The sequence below is a fragment of the Panthera uncia genome (genome assembly GCF_023721935.1).
Source record: "Panthera uncia isolate 11264 chromosome E2 unlocalized genomic scaffold, Puncia_PCG_1.0 HiC_scaffold_20, whole genome shotgun sequence".
NCBI lineage: Eukaryota > Metazoa > Chordata > Mammalia > Carnivora > Felidae > Panthera > Panthera uncia.
The window spans coordinates 23,786,141-23,810,688 of NW_026057589.1; the positions used below are offsets into that span (position 1 = coordinate 23,786,141).

Consider the following 24,548-nt stretch of genomic DNA (forward strand, 5'->3'; position numbering starts at 1 on the left):
CCCCCCCCCCCCCCCCCCCCCACGGCACTGGCACGGTGCTTGGCTATAAGGCCCGTCTTCCCTTTAGATAAATCAAAGTATCTGATCACAGCAAAGGTTTTCATCCTATCCCTCAGAGGAGAAAAGGGGAAAAAAAACAAAACGAAACATGACATCTTACCTCAAAGGAACATTCAACATTTCTTTCATTTTTTGTGTGTGACAATCCCTTCAGGTCTATCTTTTCAACACTCACTGTAAAAGCAAAAAACAACAACAACAACAACAGACAAAATTATAAAAATGAAATAACACTTGAAGTACATATTAGTTAGCATTTGGTATTTCAGTAATTTTCAAAATGAGGCTTTTGAGGCCAGCGCAGTCCACTCTCCTCTGCGGCGTGCTCGCCTGGGAAGAGGAACTGAGGAGGGGGGCAGAGCAGTCATACGCAAGAATAGTGGTGAATTGAAAAGCAGAACAGAAAAAAACAGGGAAAAATTCAAATCCTAGAAAAGGAAGAGAACGGTACTTGCAGAGAGAACGTAAGTTGACTTGAATGCACAAGAGCACAGCCTCTAATTATGACTAAGGACCAGTTCTGATCTGTTCTGATTTCTGAAAAACGAATGCGCCTTGTTTTCGGCTGTGATTGTCTCAGACACCAGTGCCCAGACAGTCCCATCTGGGTCTCTTCATCAACAGATACGGATATCCTTCTGGGACAGGGCCAGGCCGGAGGGGTTCAAGGCAGCGGTTACGGAGGAAGTAACGAAGGTTCCTAGCCTCGGAAGACCAGAGAGGGCCTGTCAGAGGCCGCAGCCACACAGACGCACAGTGGCAGAGGAGAGACAGAAGCACCGTGAGAACTTCCTGCAGACATCAGTCCCTCCCCTCCCTGCCACTTACAGGGGTGCCTTCTCCTTCTCCTCAAAACTAAAATGGTACAGGGGCACCTGGGTGGCTCAGTCGGTTAAGCGTCTGACTTCGGCTCAGGTCATGATCTCGCCATTCCCGAGTTTAATCCCCGCATCGGGCTCCGTGCTGACAGCTCGGAGCCTGGAGCCTGCTTCGGATTCTGTGTGTCCCTCTCTGCCCCTCCCCTCCACTCACGCTCAATCTCTCTCCCTCTCTCAAAAATGAATAAACATTAAAAAAGAAAAACGTAAAAACATTTTAAGATGGTACAATCAGGTTCCCAGCACTTAAGCTTAAGTTTGAAGATGCAAATTAAGTTTGTAAAATGCAAATATCTGAGCACAAATACGCGTTGAAGACAAACTCCCAAACCACACGAAGGGCCGTAAGTCCTATTTCCGATTCAAATAGCAAAGTTCCTCAAGTGCCCCTGTAACTGCTTCCTCCAGTGTATGTTTCTTGCAGATGGGGACAGTCTAGTCATCCACCCCGCGGCTAGTCAGGCAAGACCGGGACGGATACAGAGCTTCAACACGTGCGGGTCGTACGCCCCTTCCCCCATTTCACTGCTCACTATTCCTAGACATGCCTTGGCAGTGGACTACGGGGATCTCTACAGAGCTTCAAAACCTCGCCGTGCGACATAAAACACTTGACGTCAACTTCTGAAATGATTACGCTCCACGTCCTGCGGACGTCCAATGTCCCGGACTGCCACACGAACAGTCTTCCAAGGTCTTCTCTAAGAACACCAGTGCCCGAAGGTGTTCACGGGCACGCCCAGAAAGCTTCACAGTCAAAGAGCCTGGAGGAAGGGGCGCCGTGGTGGCTCAGTTAAGGGTCCGACTCTTGCTTTCGGCTCAGGTCATGATCTCTGCGCAGAGTGCAGAGTCTACTTGGGATTCTCTCTCTCTCTCTCTCTCTCTCTCTCTCTCTCTCTCCTTCCCTCCCCTCCCCCCCTCCCGCCATCCTCTTTCTCTCAAAATAAATAAATACACATTAAAAAAAAAAGCTTGGAGGAGAAAAATTCGAGAAACTGTCCGTGTACATAAGCACATCAAAGGCTCTGAGCAGTCCTGCGATGAATAAATCAGTTCTTATTAACAATTCCCCAGTTTTTTTGGCCACAGAACTCTTTCTTCCCTTACTGTGAACAGACCTCCCAGAGAACAACAAACTGCTCTGTGCAACTTGCTCTGGGGAGGGTTCTAACCCCTGCGGTGCCCGATGCTGTTGCCACTAACCACACGTGACCACTTAAATTTGTATTAATTACAACAGAATAAAATTAAAAATCCAATTCTTCGGTTGCACTAATCACCTTCTAAGTGCTCAACAGCCAGATGTGGCCAGTGGCTGCCATACCGTACGGCAGAGACACAGAACATTCGGTCACCGTTGAGGGTTCTAGTGGGCAACGCTGTTCTGAGCAGGGCTGGCGGACTAGAGGCTGCCCCCGGCCGGTCTATGTAAATGGCTTTGCCGGCACACAGCCATGCCATTTGTTTACATATCGTCGGTGGCTGCTTTCCACCCCACGACAGCAGAGCCCAGTAGTTGCGCCAGAAACCCTATGCTTCCTAAAGCCAAAAATATTTACTATCTGGATCTGAGCAGAAAAAATGTGCGATCCTTGCTCTAAAACCAACAATTGTTCATTCACCAACATGTCCCGTCAGGTTCCTGCTGTGCGCAAGGTCAAACTCCAGGGGCTGGGCACAGAGCAGAAAACACAAGAGGCGGGTCCCTGCACTCCAAGGTTTATGGGCTGTTGCTGGAAAGACCTTTCACTTGCTGAAGTGTTCTCTCCTAGGCCTCCCTCACTTTGTAAAGTTGCATCAGGGTCGATATGCACCTTGGGAGATTCTAGAACCTATTCGGTTTGGAGTATTTTAAGCTTAAAATAGCACCTTACAGGAAGGAATTACTCTAAAAAAAAAAAAAAAAAAAAACCAAAAAACAAAAAAGCGTTTATTTCCTTTCTGGCAAAACAAAGAAAACACATTTTGAGGTTGCACACCTCCTTATTTTCACTCAGTGAAATCGCATGCTGTTCCTGTCTGGCTTCCTCAGTCAGAATGTCAGCAAATAAACAGCTTTTCTGTTTTCCCGATCAGTATTTTTTACAACTTACCCACATGACATCACTCTTACCCAGAACTTCCCCCTTTGCAAACAAGAGAACATACGAAGTCAATGAACACAGAAAAATGCAGTCAGCATTCTCCCTGGCCACAGGACAGCAACGTGCACCTAAATGTTCCAGGATTTAATATTTGGATTTATGCAAAAAAGTAAAAAGAGAAAACCCCATCTGGCCTGAAAGCGGAAGTGACTCATATCTGGACAGGACAATGTGAAAAGCAGATGGACGTTATTCAGCTGCTCGCAAATAACAGAGGCTTCTGGAACTCCGGGGCTGCAGGCTGGGAGGCGGGAGCAAGCGCCCCGGGCCGGCGCCACCACCCCACCTGCGGGCAGCCGAGCTCTGCTCCCGGAATCCGCCTGCGGTGGGATTCTCCCTGAGAAGGCACCTGCGGCCACGCGGGGCCTTGCGGCAGGCGTGGGGGCGAAGGTGGCTGACGTGGGGCGGGGGTAGGGGACGTTTAATTAGGCTTCAAAGATGGCTAAACATGCTGTCAAGTTTGGAGCTCAGATTAAAGACCATGATCACGAAAATGAAAACACGAACAGACACTTGTCAAATTAACTAAGAGTTCACAAACTGCACGTGTAACGTGGCTTTAGCTGTTTAAAATGTAGAAGAAAGACTAAGTTACCGAAACGGACAGGGACTGTTGTGCTTGGTGGTGGAATGAGGAGTAGTTTTTCCTAAATCTCATGATTTTAGAGGGTACTCACTCCCACACACACACAAACATCTAGTCATGATCCGCTGCTCGACTGGTAAAGTGACCCTGTCCCTCGCGCCTCCCCGATCAGTCCCGCAGACGGTCATCTGCCAGGCAGATGGGAAGCCTCACGACCTTCTGAAGAGTGCAAGCAAACGTGGCTAAATCTCAGGGGCTACAGGTCAACCCGCCACGAGGGGGTGGGATCTGCACTGCCCACAAAGACGCCGAGACTGCAAGGCCGAGGCCACAGGAGCACTTGAGAGGTGGACGGGGCTGCGGAGAAATGGGCTGGGGTCTGGACGGCACACAGGCGCGCCCGCAGAGGACCCGTGGGGCCAGGGCAAGGGCACCCGAGTCTAGACCAGCCTGCTCACTCACATTGAGCTGAGAAAGCACAGGCAGATGTGCGTGCTCCTAAAATTCTGTTTGTTCTAACTTTCCTTCTTTTCTCACTCAAGACGTACATGAGGAATCCTCTGTCAGTCCTGCAAGTCAGACCACAACGCGGCCTTCGATAAAACATCTACTTGCACTGAACTACCACTTTTGTAACTAGATCGATACCTAATTTCAAAAACCGATACACTGAAGTAACTGGAAAAGGAGGGAGGGAGCTCGTGTGGAAGAGAACAAGGGCACCGCCGGCCCCCCCAGGCACGGGCTCCAGCGTCCCGGGGCAGGACTGGGTATCTGGATGAGGGCGGGGCTGGCAAAAAGTCACAGACGGTCCAGGACCGAGCCAGACCCAAAGGCCTCGCAGCCGGCAGCCACAAAGCCAGGACCAGGAACACACTGTCTCGATGGCAGCCCTGGGGGCTCCTAGTTAAAGCTGCCACGCTCCAAGGGTCACCTTTGCCGCCAAGCATCTTCAGGTGATTTTCGAGCATTGTCACATCATACTTATAAATCAGACAACTAGAGATAACGGCTTTAGTGTGTTCCAAGAATGAGTCGCTCTTTTGAAACTTTCCCTCTTTCGACCCTAAACTTTCCTGGAAAAAAGTGGGTAGAGTTGGAACTTTTCGGCCATAGATCTTTTACTTGATTTCAAGGTATCTTTGGTCAAACAGTTTAATTTCTTTCATTTTTTTTTTTTTTAATGTTTACTTTCTAGAGAAAGAGAGCAAGTGGGGGAGGGGCAGAGGTGGGGAGGACAGAAGATCCAAAGCGGACTCTGCACTGAAAGCAGATAGTCCGATGCGGAGCTCGGGGCTCGAACTCGTGGACCGTGAGATCATGACCTGAGGCAAAGTCGGATGCTCCACTGACTGAGCTACCCCGGCCCCCCTAACAGTTTAATTTCTACATGTCCCACACGGGAAACCCCTTCACAACTTACCAAAACTATGCTACGAGCAACTACAGTCAGGAAAGCATCATTTATGACTGTGGGAAAAGATGAAAAATCACCCTCCCCCCCCACCCCTCACAAACATCCCCTTTTGAGTCCCTATACAACGGACCCCACGGCTTCCCACTTAAAGAAAACAGAACCAAAATAACATTTAAGATGCATCCCGCTGAAATTTTTATCACTGGAATTTAGTTTTTCACTTGAAAACTGACAAACTGTATTCTTCAAAGCCTCAGCTGAATAACAATGTTCCTCAAATATCGACTTTCTCCCTTCCGTTTGGTTGTCTGTGTTAATGGGGATCATTTTTAGAAGCACTTCTCCGGCTGTTGTTAAAATCTTAGCATTCACTACTATGTTGATTAAACTGAGCCTCCTTTCTGACATCTTTTCTAGGACATATCATGTTATAGTTAAAAACTCCATAATTTGTTTTCCTTTTTTTTTTATCATCTTAGCTACCCTGTATTAAATTTGTTAGGTCTCCAGAAACAGCAATAAAAACAAGAGTGATGCATGGCATGATCTAAAAAATGTAAAGCTGATAAAAGAGATTTCTCAAGTAGCAAAAATAGGAAATAAACATGCACATATTCCATTTCAATGGTTAGTGATATGGCACTTGATCTAAGGGCCCGAGGAATTTCACTTATTTGTATATTAAGGCAAACATTCTATTCAGCCTTAGTATGTACCAGGCACAGCACTAACCACGAGTGACATAAACATTACAAAGTTCAAAGCAGTAATGTCTGAGCTGGACTTCAAAGGGAGGAGCCCATCTGGGCAGAGGGACAGAATGACCAAGGTCTAGGAAGGACAGAGCATGGCATCTGCACAAGTTTGCTCGTGGCTGGAGCCAGGAACTCAGAGGAGTGACGAGACCAGAGCAGGGACATGAGTAAACGTCACAGGGAGACACAGGCACAGACAAGGCAAGCCCACAAGCCCCAAGATAGGCCTCCCCCAGGCAGGTCAAGGTAAGCCCATGGGATCTGCTGCCACATGGGCTCAGTCTGAAACTTGTCTCTTTCCAGCTCAGAGACCTTGGGCAGATACTCAATCCTGAACGAAAGGAACACCTATTCCCACTTCACGGGACTGTGATATCAACTAGGTGCACACATTTTGAGGACGGCGCCTGGCGGTCAGTGCTGTGATAGCAGCTGCCACCGTGCATGCCATGACATGCTTCCTAAATGGGAGGACTGTGGCCCAGCCACAGAGCAGGTCCCTGCTGGGGATGGACTAGGCGGGAGAACCCACAGGCGGCAGAGGGTATGGCGGCCACAGTGACAGGAAGAAGACTCCATGATGGCCCCCTGGGGCCACGCCAGGGCTGTGAGGCTGAGCCCCTCGTGCGGAACAGGGACGCCTGAAGGTCAGCACCAATCACGTCTGCGGGAAACTCATCACAGGGGTGGCAACGGAAGTGACGGGTCCGTCTGGGCACATGGGTAGAGGCACCAGCAGGCCACCTTGGGGAAAATATTCACAGGGATCTGGGGTCCTGAGCAAGGGTCTCAGCTGAACTCTCAGATCTGAAAGTCATCAACAGATCAACAGAAGAGGCTCAGACAGAGCGGGAATGGGCGACAGAGGGGCCCGGGCTGCGCCGGCCTCTCAGGAGTGGACGAGGAGGAATTTGAAAGGAAACAAACACAGATAAGAGGAGGAGTGGGAAGCGTGTTACCGGGAGACCCAACACTTTTGTGTGCACGATGGTCCACCACTTAAAAATGGAAAGAAACCAGGGGAGGACAGAGCTGGGGGGTCAGATACCAAGAGAAGAGAAGAGCTGACCTGTCGTCACCTCTCGCGAGGGCAGCTTCAGTGAGGGGGTTGCTCAGAAGGTGGCAGAGAATCCCCTGCTCTTCCTGAAGCAGGGCTGGGGGCATGCGGTGGGCGTGCGTGCACGGGACACACACAGCCACAGCCCGCGGGACATGTCGGGGGGCTAAGTGGCGTCCTGGAAAATGTCTCACAGCTGGCTGGGGGACAGCCCCTCACTCGTAGCAAGTTCTGACGTCACCACGGCTGACTTCATGCCATCAACAGGACATCGAGAGACTAAACAACACCCTACACTTTGAACAACTGATACAGGCCAGCACGAGTGGCTTCGGAACTGAGCACGCTGCAAACACCACTGAGCACACCGCAAGGTTCGCACACCCCCCCGTGAAGTGGGTCAATAGTAACTCAAGGTAAGGGCTGAAAAGGTAAAGATGCCCACTGTCATCCCTGTGGCTTCTCTCCATGGGGACTCAGACAGCTGAGCCCTGTTGTCTTAAGGAAGCCACTTGGGATGGATCAGCTTGACTCCTATGTCTCCAAGTCAGACTTTCTTTAGGGGATGAGAAACAGCCACTCGGATAACTCTGTTCTGTGGTTCAAGTGAGAATCATGGGCTGAGGAATGTAAGCAACCAGTTTTCCAAAAATAATTAACACGAGAAAAGCACAGCGAAAGAGTCAAAAGAACAGCTTACTTGGAAATGCACCAAACAATGCCATGTCTTAAAAAGAAATGCAATGTCCTCGTGGGTGGGGAGATGGGCAGATAAGGGAAGCAGCAGGTAAAATGAAATCGTAGAATCTGGATGGTAAGTACTTGCTGTAAAATTCTCAACTTCACTGGATGTTTCAAAGTCTTAACAAAATGTTGAAAAGAGTCAACAGAGAAATTAAAATGATCAAAACGCCTCAGCTCCAAAAGCACCTTTGAGTCCCCAGTGCAGCCCCAAAACAGTAACCTACTGCTGGGGTTTCAGAATTTGGGTTTTATTATCATGCTGCTTATTAGAATTCCTGCTCTAATTCTCTGCGGCGGGTTTTGTGTCGCCAAAAGGATGAGACTTTTGGAGTTCAAATTTTACGTCTGCTTCCGTCATAATGTTGCTACAGGACAGACACAAAATCCTCAGGGGCACCCAACACAAAGCATCTATTTAAGTAAAAAAAAATAACAATAATTTAAAAAATCCATTTTAACTTATAATATGATAAATACCTATATGTATACACTACATAAACAAAAACTCTTTGGAATCCTTAAGTTTAAGAATGCAAAGGGGTCTTGAGACCAGGTTTTAGAACCTCTGGCAAATGGCCTGCAGTGCAATTAAGTTTACTGTGATGTTCAGCCTCATACAAGGATAATTTTTTAAAATAATTATTCCAACCAAGAGAACCAAGTTACAGGACTTCTTTCACCGAGAGTATCATTAAAAGTAATTCCAATCTCACCTTGTACTTTTAGAACTGTTTCCCTAAGTCTCGGTAACAAGGAACCACGACGTGTGGGTTTGGGGGAAACGCATGGCAGCCCCGAGCAATTCAAGGCCCCATCAGGAACACGTGGCCCACTACCCACTGCTGAAGCCACATGTGCAAACTGCTGTCCTGTGCTCCCTACCCCGGTACTTGAAGGTCTTCACGATACGGGGCACGGGGAAAAAGGGCACGATCACTCTCAACACCAACTTTGCAGACCACCACCCTGAACACAATCTGGGGACCGCAGTCAGTTTCCAGCTGCCTCTGAACTTTCATACAAAACAGACGTGAAAGTCTGACCTCTTTTATCGCTAGGGACTTCCAAGGAAGTAGAGAAAAGTCAAAACACAAGTAGAATGCAGAAAAGACAGCGAGAAAACCCTACAGTAATAACACACTGACTCCGGGTTTTGCCAGGAGCATCACAAGAAGTGTGACTGTGAAAACCAACCTCACTGTCCCCCAATTTCTGGGCGGAAGAAACATATTACATAGGACCCCCGAATGGAGAATGCAGTGGACAGCCAAGGAGGCCTGGCTCACATGCTTCACTCCACCGATGCTAACACCGGCTCATCCGTGGGCTCTCGGTGCGCCACAGCACGCGGACAAGGGAAGGCCAGGGAGCACAGATCTTCCAATTAGATTTAAAAAACAGGAAGGAGGGGTCTTGATAATTATGCCTCAAGGAAAAAGCACAATGGGAAAGAAGAAGCCATCCCTCCATATTGGGACGGTGCAGGGCACGGGTCCATGCTGGACAGCAGAGGGACAAAGGAAACACCACCTCACCGGAAGGCACTTCTCCCAGGACGACACGTACAAGGAAAAAGGATGAGAGCAGTTCTGGAGGGAAAAGTCCTTACAACTGAGTGACAACTGTCCACCCCGGAGGCAAGGCCCTGCTGCGTCTTCAGAACAACAGCCTCATCGAGGAGCGGACCGTGCTCCCAGCACTGCCATAAGGACGCGCTGTTTTAACACCTGAACCTATCTATACACATAAATATGGTAGAGCAGTTAGGACGTGGCTATTTCTGGCACATATGACCCAAGTTAGGGACGGGTGGCTCTTGTGATTTTGTCAGAATGGGGCTTTATTTTATTTTTTTGTTAAAAAAATTTTTTTAATGTTTATTTATTTTGCGAGAGAGAACGCATGAGCAGGGTAGGGTCAGAGAGAGAGGGAGACAGAGAATCCTAAGCAGGCTCCGTGCTGTCAGCGCAAAGCCTGATGCGGGACTTGAACTCAAGAACCGTTAAATCGTAACCTGAGATAAAGTCGCAGCGTCAACCCACTGAGCCACCCAGGCGCCCTTGAGGGTTTTATTTTAAAAACAAAGTATTTATTGGGGTGCCTGGGTGGCCCAGTTGGTTGAATGTCCAACTCGTGATTTCGGCTCCAGTCACGATCTCCCAATTCGTGGGTTCAAGCCCCACATGGGGCTCTGTGCTGGTAGTGCAGAGCCTGCTTGGGATTCTCTGTCCCCCTCTCTCTGTCCCGCCCCCTTCTCAAAATAAACAAACATTTAAAAAAAACAAAACAAAAAAACCCGATTTATTAAACATCCGTGAGGAACACTGCCTGAGATACAAACAAAAGGGGAAACAAGCGAGTGAGGGAAGCAGCGGGTGGCCTTAAGTGTCCTGGGCCTCTTCATCACAAGTCCCCGTCCTGCACATCACCTCACTCGCCTCCTGTAAGTCCCCACACCGCCACTCAGCCTGCCAAATGTACGGTAAGCGCAACTCTGGGACTGTCCAGCTGGTGCAGGAACCAAGGACACTCGGCTTTGTCTGAGACGTGCCCTCTGTCATCTCCAGAATGGCGCTGTCCAGTATAGCGGCCGCTCTCCACACTGAGCCATCGCGGTTGCAATGGAAATGAAATAAAGATAAACTTTCGGGGGGGGGCGCCTGGCTCAGTTGGTTAAGCATCTGACTTTGGCTCAGGTCACGATCTCACGGTTCATGGTTCCAAGCCCTGCGTCGGGCTCTGTGCTGACGGCTCGGAGCCTAGAGCCTGCTTTGGATTCTGGGTCTCCCACTCTCTCTGACCCTCCCCAATCACGCTGTCTCTCTCTCTCTCTCTCTCTCTCTCTCTCTAGCGCTCAAAAATGAGTAAACATCAAAAATAATAATAATAGGGGCGCCTGGATGGCTCAGCCGGTTGAACATCCGACTTCGGCTCAGATCATGATTTCACAGTCTGTGAGTTCGAGCCCCGCGTCGGGCTCTGCGCTGACAGCTCAGAGCCTGGAGCCTGTTTCAGATTCTGTGTCTCCCTCTCTCTCTGAACCTCCCCCATTCATGCTCTCTCTGTCTCAAAAATCAATAAAGGTTAAAAATAATAATAATAATAATAATAATAATAATAATAAATGAATGACTTTCAGGTCCTCGGTTGCACGAGGCACATTTCAAGTGCTCAAAAGGCACATGTGGCTGGCGGCCACTGAGTGAGTGCGGATGGAGACTGGTACATGATCTCTGTGGAAAGTTCTATAGGGTGGTGCCGCTCTACGATTTAGGACTTGTTTTGGTGTGGGGGCAGGGAGGAGGGTGCAGCAACTTTCATTTTCCCCTTAATAAACATCAATATTTGAGATTTTTACAGCCAAGATATATATGTTCGTATGTTGCTTAGAGAATTTAGAAAAACAACGCACCTTAACTAAGATGTTTGCGAAAGAGGAGAAAGTATTTAACCAGACACCATCACACAGATCTGTTTTGCACACTCCAGTGCGCCTTCTTCCTTGGGCCCCTCGCAGACACAGACTCACCTTTGGAGTGTTTCCCCACAGTCCTCTTGGGCAGCGACTCCTCCGTGGAATGTGCTGATGTGTGTAGTGCGTTCTCCAAACTATTACTCACGCTGCTGACGGGAGCCTCGGTTCTTGGAGTTACCTGGGAGGACAAAGAAGTCATATTTTCTCCCATTTGGTTCATGTGGAATGACTGTTCACTGTTACCTGAAAGTCATTTATGTTCATTGTACTTTCAAAAGTGTATACAAAACATATATATAAAAGCACACATACGTACACCTTCTAGAGGAGACAGATATAAAGCTTCTTGAAAACACCACTCCTACAGTAGCGTACTAACAAGCACTTCCCGCGAAAGAAGACGCTGCCCGTGTCCCACGCACCGCTGCGATGCAGCGGCAGCCTGGGCACCTGCAAGTACACGTGGGAGCTTGGGCCTGTGCCAGCGGTTCAGTCGCCTGCCCGGGAACCACGTCAGCCACGCTTCATGAATTACACACCTCTACCTGAGTAGAACCTTGTATTTTATTTCTTCAAGTCATACAGCTCCCTGTAAAATTAATTACACAGCAGGACTCAACTCTGTCCTGTAAAATCTTGAGTAAATGATAAAGTACTCTGAACAGAACAGTAAAGAAGGGAATACGACTGGATCTCTGTGGGGCACATATTCTAGCATCACATTACGATCCTACTTCTAGGAATTACTTGCACAAAGCACCTACTCCTGAGAAAAGTACGGGGGGCTGGGGGCGGGGGGCGGCACTCACAGCCACGGCGCCTGTAGGAGTGAAAACAGAAAGCCTCTGAAGCAGCTGTGGATAGAGACCCGACCAGACGGCAGGCGCACAGGCGGCCCTGGCACCGTGGGCACCGTGGGCACCGTGGCGGCAGCTCCGCAGGGAACTGAGCTCGGGCTTCCCCTCCCCACCAGCCCCTGCCCACAGGGAGGGGGCTCTGTGCGAATGTGCCGGAGGCAGGAGGGGACCCTGGGCACCTGGGGGGGGGGGGGGGACAAGAACTTTCCCCCCGCCCCCACCCCGGAACGAGCGTCAGTACCTGAAAATTTACAGCCAAAACACATGGAGTACTTGCAGGTTCGGAAGAGGAAGTGACTAGTACTTGACTTGTTCAGAGTCACAATTTAGGACGTGTCAAAATCTCAAAGGATAATAAAGTTGAGATTTTCAAGTTTATCGAGAGAGGTGTGAGTTTTAAAGGGTGAGAAACACTACGCTCCACACACAGGGCAGGGGGAGGTTTAGGGGAGAAGAGGAGCAGGACCCCTGGTCCCCATCCTCCCCTGGAGTCACCGGCCCCTCGTTTCATTAGTTGGCTTCACCAGCGGGAGGCCAGAGGGCGCCCACCGGAGGACACCGTGAGCCCACCGCAGGCAGAGAGCCACCAGGACAGCACGGAGATGCCACCACGCCCGCAGGACAGTGGACGCCACATGGCCGTGTGCCCGGCGGGCTGCCGAAGCCCCTGCAGGAGGCCTCCCCACGCACACGGGAGACGCCACGCAAGAAAAGCAACCCTGCACGGTCTAGTTCATTTGGAAGTTCACGGAACTCACGGAAATAAATCCTGACTACCCAGTACTCCTCCAAAGAGCCAAGTCTTTTGGTAACACTTACCAAGATGTTATCAAAACCGTTAAAATTTTAAATTGCTTTTATTTGTAACTTAACTAAATTGGATTATTTCCCTTAGATTTGGCAAAGTTTCATCCATTGGTCTGAATATTCTAGAAAGGAACTTCTTTCATATTGAATAAGATAACAGAACCAACAGTTACAAAAATTATTTGCGGAGCAAGATTTTTAGTTCCAAACAGCAAATATTACTTTGGGAAGAAACTCAGGAGGTTAACCTTTTAACTCTTACAATAAACCCAATGCACAACAGCTTGTGAGTGCGCCTCCACGTCCCCTGGGCTACCCTGCTAAGTGAATCGAGTCCTCGTCCTGATGACAGGGAGGCTCAGCCGTCCGAACGACCAACCAGAGGCGCCAACCTTGCCGGCTGGTTGGTGACGAACCTCTCCCGCACAGGCAGACACACACACACACCGAGACCCCGCACGCACACCACCACCCACCCTGAAGCATCCTCAACAGCCACAAAGAGAAAGGTGGCCTCCAGACTCAGCCTCCGTGGGGAAGGGGCAGGGGCAGGGACGGGACAACAGCACCACAGCCGGGACGCCTCTGCGAGCACAGCTTCGGGCACCTGGGCCCGGGGGTCTCAACCCCGGTGTGCGCTAACCTCTGGGCCTGGCAAGGACACGTGCGCCCACCCCCTGTCCCATCAGCATGTCCAGAGAGGGGCCGGGACCCCGGTCATGCCAGGCACCGCAGCCAGAGTCCGAAGCACGGTAGGCCGGTTGTCTGGTCAGCCCTTGCGAGGAGCAGGAGGAGGAGCAGAAGCAGGAGGAGGAAGAGGAGGAGGAGCAGGAAGAAGCAGGAGGAGGACACCCAGGCAGAAGACAAAGCTCCTTCCGTGGGCGGGTGGCTGGGTGAGCTGATGGGGTGGGTCTGTGCACCACGGCCCCAGGGGGAGGGGACGGGAGGGGGAGAGCCCAGGAGTTACCCCGGAACGCCAACCACCAACATAAGCAACCACGCCCGCCAACAATATAAACACAAGAAAGAAAACTGTAAAATCATAACCAGCGGAAAAGAAATCTTTGTTCGCCTCCCTGTGCTTTCAGAACGTTCTTCCTAGTTTTCCAAATGTTCACTTTTTCCAACCAGGCCTTTATCTTGAATTTGCTCTTTTGTTTACATTGAAAGCTCTCTTCGCCTGCATTTCCCAGAAATGCTGTGTTTGGGTTATTTTTGGTGAAGTTAATTTGCCCCATGTGACCTCCGCAGCTCAACTCAGATGCTCTCTGACTCACGCTCACAAGTGGAGCCCCAGTCATGAGCCTGATGGACACGAGAATAAAGACCTGATCGGTTCCAAATGTTGCCTCCTGCTGCGGCCACAGGAGCCACGAGAAGCACTCTCCAAGCACAAGCCTCAGCCCTTTCCACGAGGCCCCTCACTCGCTGAGCTCCTGGACGGGCTCCTCACGTCCCACCCAGACAGCCCCCCCCCCCCCCAACCTACAGGGGACCGTGGCATCACCTGCTCCTCCCCTCCGCTCAGCCCGCTGTGGCTACCGGGGAGGGGCCTAGGGTGCCCCCGCCCCCTCGCTGCTGTCACATCTACACCTCTCGGTGAGGACCCGTCACAGCTCAGCGAAGGAGGGACTTCCCGTGTGTCCCATTCACTGCCATGTCCTCTGCGTTTCACACAGCACCCGACGCAGCCCAGACACTTGACGAGGACCCCTGAAACAGGGCTGCCTCATCCAGTCTTAACAAAAGCAGGATGAACCGAGCCAAAAAAGCACCTCTAGTTCAAAGGGCAGGTCCGCATGCTAAGCTCTGTACCACACAGTCGCCCGGGTATTTTGCCAGGTCTAATCAAGGGCCGCCAGGGCTGTACGTGTGAATGAAACCGGACTCCGGGGCCTGTTAGCGGCCTGAGGCTAACGGTCCGCCCGGGGGCTCCTCCGGGCAAGATGTGGCCCCGGTAACGGGCCAAGGCCCCGGCTCTGGGTGCCAGCCTCCCACTGGCACCGCCGCCTAAACAGAGACGAGGCCCCCGTCCCCAAACTTCCACGTGCAAAATGCTTCTGGCGTCTGAAACTCAAGCTGTGACTCAGAAGGTCAGGTGGGGCCCGAGCCTCTGCCCTTCTCTCAGGCGATGCTGATGCCACCAGAGTATTTCAGGATGGTCGGAACACCCAAAGGCCCGACAACCCCCCCAGGTGGGCTGTAAAGCGGAACCCCAGCACCGCACAGACTACATCACGTGAACCCCGCGTCCCCTTCCGAGAGGGAGGGACGGAGATGCCAGAGGGCGCGCAGGGGCTGGTGGCGCGGCTCCTGCCGGTGCACACGCTCCCTGCTCTCAAGGGTTTCCTCGGCGCCGGCCTCCGACGAGACCGACCCTGCAGAACACAGGCGGCCTGAAACGTGGTGTTGAAAACTCACTTTAATATTCATGGACCGGAACCACAACTTTCAGAAGAGAGTTTTAACTTTTAAAAAATCGATTTCATTAAAGATCGTTCAAAGTCATCGGACGAGACAAAGCCGGGCAGAGGGCGGGGCCCGCAGCAAGCACTCGAACGTTCGACATGGGAGGGAGGGAGGGAGCTTCTCGGAAAAACCCAGTAAAGAGGTCGTTAATATGTGGAGAAACTGAAGGCTCGGGGTCCTCGTTGTGCCGTAATGTAAACGAATCTTCGGTCACCAGGGTAAGACACTGAAGGGGCTGCAGCAGGCGACCGAGAGCCTCCTTTCTCCAGAAGGCAGTGGTCTTTGACGGTGAGACCCCCCGGAGACCCTCCTGGGGAACTCTTCCAAAAGACGATGGCCTTCCCTCACCATGAAGTTGGAGTTCCCAACTTGGCCCTCAGCTGCACGAAGGACACTCAAAACCGTTTCTCCGCAAGGTCCTCCATGGCAGTGACACTCGCAGTAGCAACACACAGCGGTTCGGCGCTCGTACCGTGGGGCCGGAAAGTAGGTGACGATGACGCGTGTGTACAGAGCCATAAACGAGAGGCCGGTGAGCCAGGCTGTGCCGTGAAGGGGTGGTGAAGACGGGACTCCAGCTTAAAACGCAGGTGTGCGTGGAATGCCTGAGATGTGACACACGGCAAGAGGCCACGGAGAATAAAGGAACGGAAACGACTAGAATCATGAGCACCCTTTACACCGTTCTCACCCTGGGTGCAATCTGCTTGTACCCACCCCAATCTGCTCCACCCTTCTCTTGAACAGCACAAGCAACCGGTGCCCATCACGACTCTCCCCAAGGTCAGTGGACCAGTAGGGGGCGGTCCCAGTGCGGGTCACACCGGGGGGACAGCAGAGCCCGCTCGCGGAGGCCACGGCACTGGTTCCAGCAGCCCCTGCTGGCTGTGACGGCGGCCAAGATCCAACTCGCTCAGGTCCAGTCTCCCCAGGCGCCAAGTGGGTTAGATTAACGGTGCCTACCTCACCGGGGTTTTGTGAGAATTTCAAGTAGCGGCTGGACAAACAGTCAATATGCAACACAATGTCCGCTGCTACCGTCACTGAGGCGGCCGGTCCGGTTGGGAAGCGGGAAGCGGGAAGCCAGCGGCACAAGCGCCCTGGCAGAGACCAGCTCTGTCTTCCAGAGACACCTGTCCAGAGACACCTGGAAGAGACACCTCGGAGGTCCTGGCGGAAAGAAAACCTCTTCCGTGAGGCTGATTCTCCCCAAGGGCAAATCGACTCCACCGTCTGTGCCCGCGGCGCCCGGGGACGGGCTCCAGACGGCCACCAGTCCCTGTGCCCCTGCGTTGGAATCGGGGGGGGCTCCCTTCTGCAAACAGGCGTGCCACTTTTGAAAACCGGACTTCTCCATGACAAGTGACCACTTGCTCTACAACTAGCACGTGACAGCTGACACGCTTATGTGTCGCCTGAACCACAGCTCCGTGACATGCTCTTCAGGGCCAATGCTCCCACTGTTACGATGGGAGCAAACTCAGCCCCCAGTAGCAGTGGATGTAGCCACCATGCATCACGCCGGGACAGGACCTCCAGATCTACCAATCCCTCTGGGAGTTCCCTCTCCTAAGAACACAGTCGGTGACACAGTCATAGGTCTGTGTGCGAGGAAGTCTGTCTTAGCTTTAGAAGAGCAGAAAAGGGGTGCCTTGCACAGCGGGTGGTGTGACTCTTGACCTCAGGATTCTGAGTTCAAGCCACACACGGGGTGTAGAGATCACATAAAAATAAAATCTTTACTTTTTTTTTTTTTTTTTTTTTTGAGAGTGTGAGTGAGCAGGGAGGGGCACAGGGAGAGAGAATCTTAAGCAAGTTCCATGCTCAGCGAGAGGCCCAATGCGGGGGAGCTTGATCCCATGACCCTGGGATCGTGACCTCAGCAGAAACAGATGGATGCTCAACGGACGGAGCCACCCAGGCATCCCATAAAAATAAAGCCTCTCTGGGGGGCTCAGTTGGTTGAGCGTCCGACTCTTGATTTCGGCCCAGGTCGTGATCTCGTAGTTCACTCGGTTCATGGGATGGAGCCCCGCGTCGGGCTCTGCACTGACGGCACAGAGCCTGCTTGGGCTCCTCTCTCTCACGCTCTCTCTACCCCTCTCACACTTGCATGTGCTCTCAAAAATAAAGAAATAAACTTAAATACACAAATAAAATCCTCAAAAATAAATAAATAAGGAGCAAAAAATACATATATAAACAACAAATACCCAGCAAGGTTAATATCTACACGTGTAAATACAGATCTACATGGTTAAATATTATGCAGTCTTTAAAAAATAACTTCAGAAAACAAAAGGCACAGGAATGCATAACTTGTCAAGGGTGCACGCACACAGACAGGCATTAAAGAAAGAAGAAAAATGTACCATAATGCTATAGTGTTTATCATCTTTGGGCGATTTTTAAAAAACATTTTTCTGTTTCCCAGTTTCTCTGCAAAGAACAGTTACTCTCAGAACTAGAAACGAGTTAGAAGCCACGAAGTCTCAGCGTAAGTTAACCTCCTACAGGACGGGAACATGACAGGAAAACAGAAGCAGCTTCTGAAAACCAAACCCCGCAGCTCACCCCCAAAAGGCCGTCTCCTACTCTCAGAGGCGCTGAGGGGCCATGACAGGCGGGGCAGATGCTGCCAGGGGACGGGGCATGGGGGACAGACCAGGCAACACCTAAGCCAATTCCAAGGGAGGACGCGAACCCCGCGGCTGAGGCCGAACTGGAGAAGGAGCCACACCAAGCGGAGGAAGGGCCTTCCAGGCACAGGAACAGAAGTGTGGAGCCCCGAGGCAGAAAGGCCTTCGCGCCTGAAGCTTCGTAACGCCAAGGGGCAGCAGGGCCGGGCCCTCGGGGACAGGCGTGAGTTAGTTCCACAGGCTCTACACATCGAGTCACTGATTTCCAGTCTATCTTCCAAGCAACTCACCTCCACACCGGAAAGAATACCATCTGCTAAATACTCCTAACTCAATGGGAAAAAATACATAAAATCAAAAAGCAAAGCGATTTGTAAGCATTTTACTAAAATAGTAATTATGCGTCTCTCAAAACCAGAAAAAGAAAGTAGATAGTTTAATAGTGAAAGCTATTTGCTGACTTAAGCCAAGTGAAAGCCAATGCTAACCAGAAACTGTTTTCCACATAAAAACGTTCCTTTTTAAAATGTCTTACCCTGCAGCTGTACTCATTAAAAATGAGAGAGAGAAAAAAGATGACTGCTCAAAATCTCAGTGAAAGGTACCAAACCAAGCCCTCGGCTAGAGGGGTCCCGGCAAAGTGACCGTAAGGCCAAGTCCCGCCAGCAGCCTGCAGAGCAGGCGAGCCTCTAACAGCCCGCCCAGCCCTCGCCCTGCACACCCGAGCAGCTCTTACAAATTCGGATCCCAGGGCTCCCACCGCAGGCCAATGAACTAGAACCTGAGGGGGCGGGTCAGGTACGAACGGCTCCTGGCGTCCGGAAGCCCCGCCAGGGAGGCTCTGCAGTGCAGACTCAGCCTGGGTCCCAAGTCAAGAGCCCCAGCTGCTAAAGATGGGATCTCCAGCCACACGCACCTGCACAGCAGGTTAAAGTAGTGCCCGATCCGCACCCTCGGCGGCAGCTAGGACCCAGACAGTGGCTCCAATGGAGCCTGTCACACTGCAGATGCTCAACAAACAGCACAACTTTGTGCAGGCGTGGCACCAGGGCTTCCGTCTGAACGGCCACACCCCTGGCCTCCTAGTCTGACTGCACCTGAAACGCAGTGCCAGCAGGCTTGGTGTCTTCTCCAGGGAACAGGCGGCAAACCCAAGGTGCGGGAGGGGAGGGAAAGAACTCAGCGGTCGCTGGAGAAAGGCGCGAAGCTAGCAGAAGGAGCAACAGGCGACCGACCTCAAGGGAGCACACAGACACGCTTTTACAAGCGGGAGTTTAAAGGGCACGGCCGCACGGGAACACCCAATCTTCATAAACTCCAAGGCAACACCGCATGGGAATCTAAAGCAATGCGTTCGGGAAGACAGCACCCCCCCACTTCTGGAAAAACTTAAGTCGTGTGACTGTGTGGGATCGAAAACGGGGAGCAGCGGTCGTCGTTCCCCCCCCTTGTGTGCACTCGGCTGCCTCCGGAAGGGCGACAGGTGAGGCACCCACCGCAGGCTGTGCCTTCAGACTTCTGACATCAGGTGCATCCTACACACGGTACGGTTACTGTGCATGTATGTTTGGGCCAGAACGATGCTTAAATATTGGGGTTTTCTCTGAGAAACCGTCTCAGTGTCTGACAGTAACAAGTAAGCTGTGCTACAAGGACCATTTTGGTTCCCAATGTAACATTCACCTGCTGAGATGAACCGTTCAGAGCGGTCAGCACGTTAAAACGGTTGCTTGATGACCCCCGGGAGATACCGGCCACGGCAGGAGTTAGGTTACAGAGCATGCAGGCGTCCAGGACGGGAAAGGACAAGTACTGAAACAAGCTGGAAATGAGAAGAAGCATCTGGATGAGAAGAAGAGTGTATCAAAGGTCCACAAGGTGTCGGTAAAACACGCCCTTGGGTTTTACTTCTATAGAAGCCACAAATTCCACTTAATGAGTCTTGACTGGATGCCTGTCAACAGCAAGACAGAGGTGCTCAGAGAGTCAGAGACCAGACCCCTATGGTTAGCCATGCAGGGAAAGGTCAGGCCAGAAGGGGCTCAACTGGATTGAACAGAAAAGACACAGAGGCCAAGAAATTCCAGACTGACCTCCTACAACAGATACAACAGATCCTCCATCAACAGGTAAATGGTATCTGTCCCTAGGAGCCGCTTGACGACAGTGGTGGGGGGGGGGGGGGGTGCAGAGCTCCAGATGCCCAGGGCGCCTGGCTCTGTTCCTCAGCACCTACTCGGAGCCAGGATGCCTCATGATCACCCCACTTAACGTTCTCAAACGACCCTCGTATCTCATCATATCATCGGTTTCTCCTCCGCACAGAACCTCATTCTTTGTAAGGACAAATGTCACCATTACTGTAAAACCCTCCTTCCCAGCCACACCTCCTTAGAGAGAATCAATCCTCCCTGCACTACGTGGCCCACATTTACCACAACATTTGGTTCTACGTTCAGTAATGACGGAGTATTTGGACCAACCTTCTTGCCGAGAACCGTAACTCCGAACAAAGTATAAAAACCAATAAACTGAACACGACCAAAAGAAACTAAAGAAAGGTCTACACTTAGAAAATGGGATTGGTACCAGGTGTGCTTCATGACCCCTGGGCTCAGTCCTCATCAGAAAAAGCAGCAGCCACAGCTCAGACAGCACTCCTCAGTCCTACCGCCTTGATGAGCCTGAGATCTGGTAAAATATGACAGCGCTGAGTGAGGGAGAAGACTGTGACAGAAGAGTGTCCGAGAAGGGGACACGTCTAGTTCTGCATATAAATTCTGCCCACACCTCTGCGTGAGCCCTGAATCAGGCACGCAGGCCCCAAGGAGCCAAGCTAAGACCAGACAACCAGAGGTTGGGGCTGCTGGCCAACAAAGGAAGAGAGTTCTGGGGTTTGGGTCCGGCCAAATGTAGTGTCTATTAAAACAAACACAACAACAACACGATACTCTGCAGGAGGACCAAGCAAAACCCAGAGCTTGTACAGGGTCTCACTTGCAAAACCCAAGGGGCAATCTGTAAGCACGAGACACATAAAGAAACAAGAACAAGATCCAATACAAAGAGAAAAAGGAGGCCATGCCCAAGAGGAATCACACGCTGGAATCAGAGCCAAGAAGCATTAAGTGGCAGTTGTTACAAGGCTCAGAACATAAAAGAAAATGTATGTGGCATAAGAACCAAAGAATATCTCAGGAGAGAAATGGAAACTCTTAAAATATGAAAATTCAGGCAGCAACTAAGGTGTCCCGCAGGAGGTGAATGCATCAACTGTGTGCACCACACAATGGAATATTACTCAGCAATAAAAAGAGCTGCCAAGTCATGAAAAGGCATGAAGGAAAATGAAATGTTATCTGAAAAGTCTACATACAGTGTGACTCCAGCCAGATGACATTCTGAAAAAGGCAAAGCTATGGACGCAGGGAAAGACGAGGGGCTGGAGGCAGGGAGGTGCGCAGGCAGAGCCCGGAGGGCTGTCAAGGACAGTGAGACCGCTCTGTGTGATGTCATGGTGGACACCCGTCCTTATGCGCTTGTCCAAGCCATAACCTGTACAACACCAAGAAGGAGCCTTGATGTAAACCGCTGACTTCGGGTGATTACAATATTCAAGTTTTCTGCGAACCTAAAACTGCTCTAAAAAAATTAAGACTTAAAATCATAAAAAAGAATCCAAGTAGAAATTCTAAAATAAAAAAAAATGCTATTTCTGAATTTAAAAATCCATTAGATGAGCTTGGGGCACTTTGTGGCTCTGACCCTTGATTTCAGCTCAGGTCACAATCTCACAGTTCGTGGGTTCAAGCCCCACATTGGGCTCTGTGCTGGCAGCATGGAGCCTGCTTGGGATTCTCCCTTTCCCTCTCTCTCTCAAATAAATAAACTTTAAAAAATCTATTGGATGAGCTTTACAGCAGTTTGGAATTAACAGAAGACTTGCAGAATTTCAAGACGGATCAACTGAAAGTGTCCAGCCTGAAACACAGAGAGAGAAAAAGACTGGAAAAGAAAAGAAAAGTTTCTAACACCTGTGGAACAGGAGACTTAACGTACCTACAGTTGGAGTCCCAAAAGGGATACTGAGATACCGAGACACAAAAAACTATGGAGAAATTATGACTGACGATTTCCCAAATTTAGTAAAAGGCATGAATTTACAGCTCCAAGAAGTTCAGAGAGCACCGAACAAGCTAAACTGAAGAGGGCAACGCTGGGCTGCCCCCCATACTGCACAGGCCTCCCATTCCTTAAATGCTGGAGCGAGACGGTCAGCAGGGACTCCTACATCTGGTGACGGACGGGTCCCTGCAGTAACACAGGCAGAAGCAAGACACTCTTGCAGGCACGAAAACTAAGGAAATTTCGAACGTGCAGACCCGGACTCCAGAAAATGCTGAAGGAATTTTCCAGACTGAAGGGACACGATAACAAACAGGCTTTTTTTTCTTTTTAATGTTAATTTACTTTTGAGAGAGAGAGAGAGAGAGAGAGAGAGAGAGAGCGCGCGAGCGAGCAGGGGAGGGGCAGAGAGAGAGGGAGACAGAATCCGAAGCAGGCTCCAGACTCTAAGCTGTCAGCACAGAGTCCAACGTGGGGCTCAAAGTCGGGATGGTGAGATCATGACCTGAGCCGCAGTCGGACGCTTCACCGACAGACACGCAGGCGCCCCCAAGCCGGCTCTGTAGTGAGTAATGAAAAGCACTGGAAAGAGCAAATATGTGGGCAAACATAAAATGACATTTTCTTCTTAATTTTTAAAAACACATCGTATTAAAGCAAAAAGTGGTCTCACGTTGCGGGGTTTACAGCTAGTGCAGAGGTAACACACAGGACAACCACGGCACGAAGGGCGGAGAAGGTAACTGGCTGCCATACGAGAGCGCGACCCCGACATCTGGGCAAGCGGGCGGCACCCACTCCAGTGCAGCACCCTGCCCAGGGTGTTCCCTGGACCCACCACCGCAGGTAATGCCACAAGGCTCACCGGGGGCTCAAACGGAACTCTGACGAAGGTTTAGCACAGGCGACACCAACCAGGACCAGGGGAAACAGATTTAAAGGTGGGAGGCGGGGAGGAGGAGGGGGAGGCTGGGGGGTGCCGAAGGGGACAAGTGACCACAAGAGGCGGTGACGGGAACTCCTATACCTCGACAGGTATGCGCTACAGAGCTTCCCACATTTACCGAAACGCTGAGAGGGTGCCTTCCGCGCCTTTCTCCAGATGAAGTTCTCCCGTGAGCAGGTGGACGCAGGGCCCTGCGTGCACAGCGGTGAACTGGTGGCGCCACCAAGGCCGCGGAGAGCCGCGGCCGACACCCGCAGGGGCCGGGACAGCCCCCCCCCCCCCAACACCACACAATCTTCCGCTTTTCCCCCTGACTTTTAATAATAAAGTAAGGCCGTTTTAAAATATAATTTTGGCTTCACATAATAAAAATAGCCCCTTATGTCCTCTTTGGCAAATTACTTACACTTAACCTGTTTGCGTCTGTTTTGTCACCGCTGAAACGGGGACAGTGGCGGAGCAGTCACGAGGGCTAAGTGAACAGGTTCGGGGCGCCTGGAGCAGTGCCTGCACACGGCAAGTGGCATTCCCTCCCACCACCTGCTCCGTCCGCCGTCTCCGTATTGAGAATTCAGCAAGAAGGTCATTTGACCGGTAAACCAGCCTCCTTGCCACCAACACGAACGCGTACCAGGTCACGGGCCTCACGCCTTCGTGAGCTTGAACAACCACCCCCACGGGTGCCCTCCAGCGAGCAAAGGTGCCCTGCAGGGACGAGCCCGCCGGGGGCGGGGGGGGTGTGTGTGGCTGCGGGGCCAAGAGACCCCAGACCACAGCCCGGATCTCACGCCGCACGGCAGGGCACGCGACTCCAGCCCGGTGCCTACGACGGGGCTCGTGACTCTGTTAGCGCGGCACAGCCAGGCTGTCAGCAGTGCCCCCAAGACTCCACATCCTGTTGAAATGCCCAAAAGACATGGGAGAAGGGATCCCCTTCCCCGTCAATTAATTCCCCTCCTTTTACAAAGTTATTTTTTTCTCATCTAGACTAAGTTTCCAGAAGTTCCTACATATACATGCTTTAATTAGATTCACTGTGGATCAGTATGAAACCTGAGGATACATTTCTTTCCAGTAACTCTACTGAAGCTTTTATATAAAAGTCCCAAATAATTAAGACAACGACTCTATAACGCTCCCTCCTAATGAATCTGATGTCAATGTTTAAAGTATAGAAAATGCAAACGAAACTTTGATTGGCAAGACGAACGGTTATTAGTTTATCGCCATTCTACACCAAACAAAAACAGCGGGGCTCTCCGCGATTTACACTTTTGTAAACAGCAGCCTTGCAAAGCTCCCACCACCACTCTGCCACGAGACTCACAGGAGGCAAGTCTACACGGCACCAACAAGCGCTCAGCAGACTGGTCCATACACCTGGCTCTGTCCTGGGGTAGTATCACCCAAACTACCATGTGCAGAGAGGTGCTCCCATTGGAGGCATTCGCGTGCCAGCTTTTGAAGAATAAAGTAGAACGCCGACGTTAAAATCCACTAGAAACCTACAGCTACGTGACGTATGAGAGAAACAACCAATGAACAAAAGCAACCACGGAAGAGTACGATTTGGTAACAGGTGTCACTGA

At 51.1% G+C, this 24,548-nt stretch overlaps 1 protein-coding gene across 1 annotated transcript in view; it reads right to left on the reverse strand.

Annotated features, from left to right (window-relative positions):
• Positions 1–24,548, reverse strand: part of ZCCHC14 (zinc finger CCHC-type containing 14) — a 57,671-nt gene that overhangs the window by 23,181 nt on the left and 9,942 nt on the right. The window contains 2 exon segments of the mRNA XM_049622631.1: positions 161–234; positions 11,171–11,294. Coding sequence (XP_049478588.1) covers positions 161–234; positions 11,171–11,294 — 198 coding nt within the window.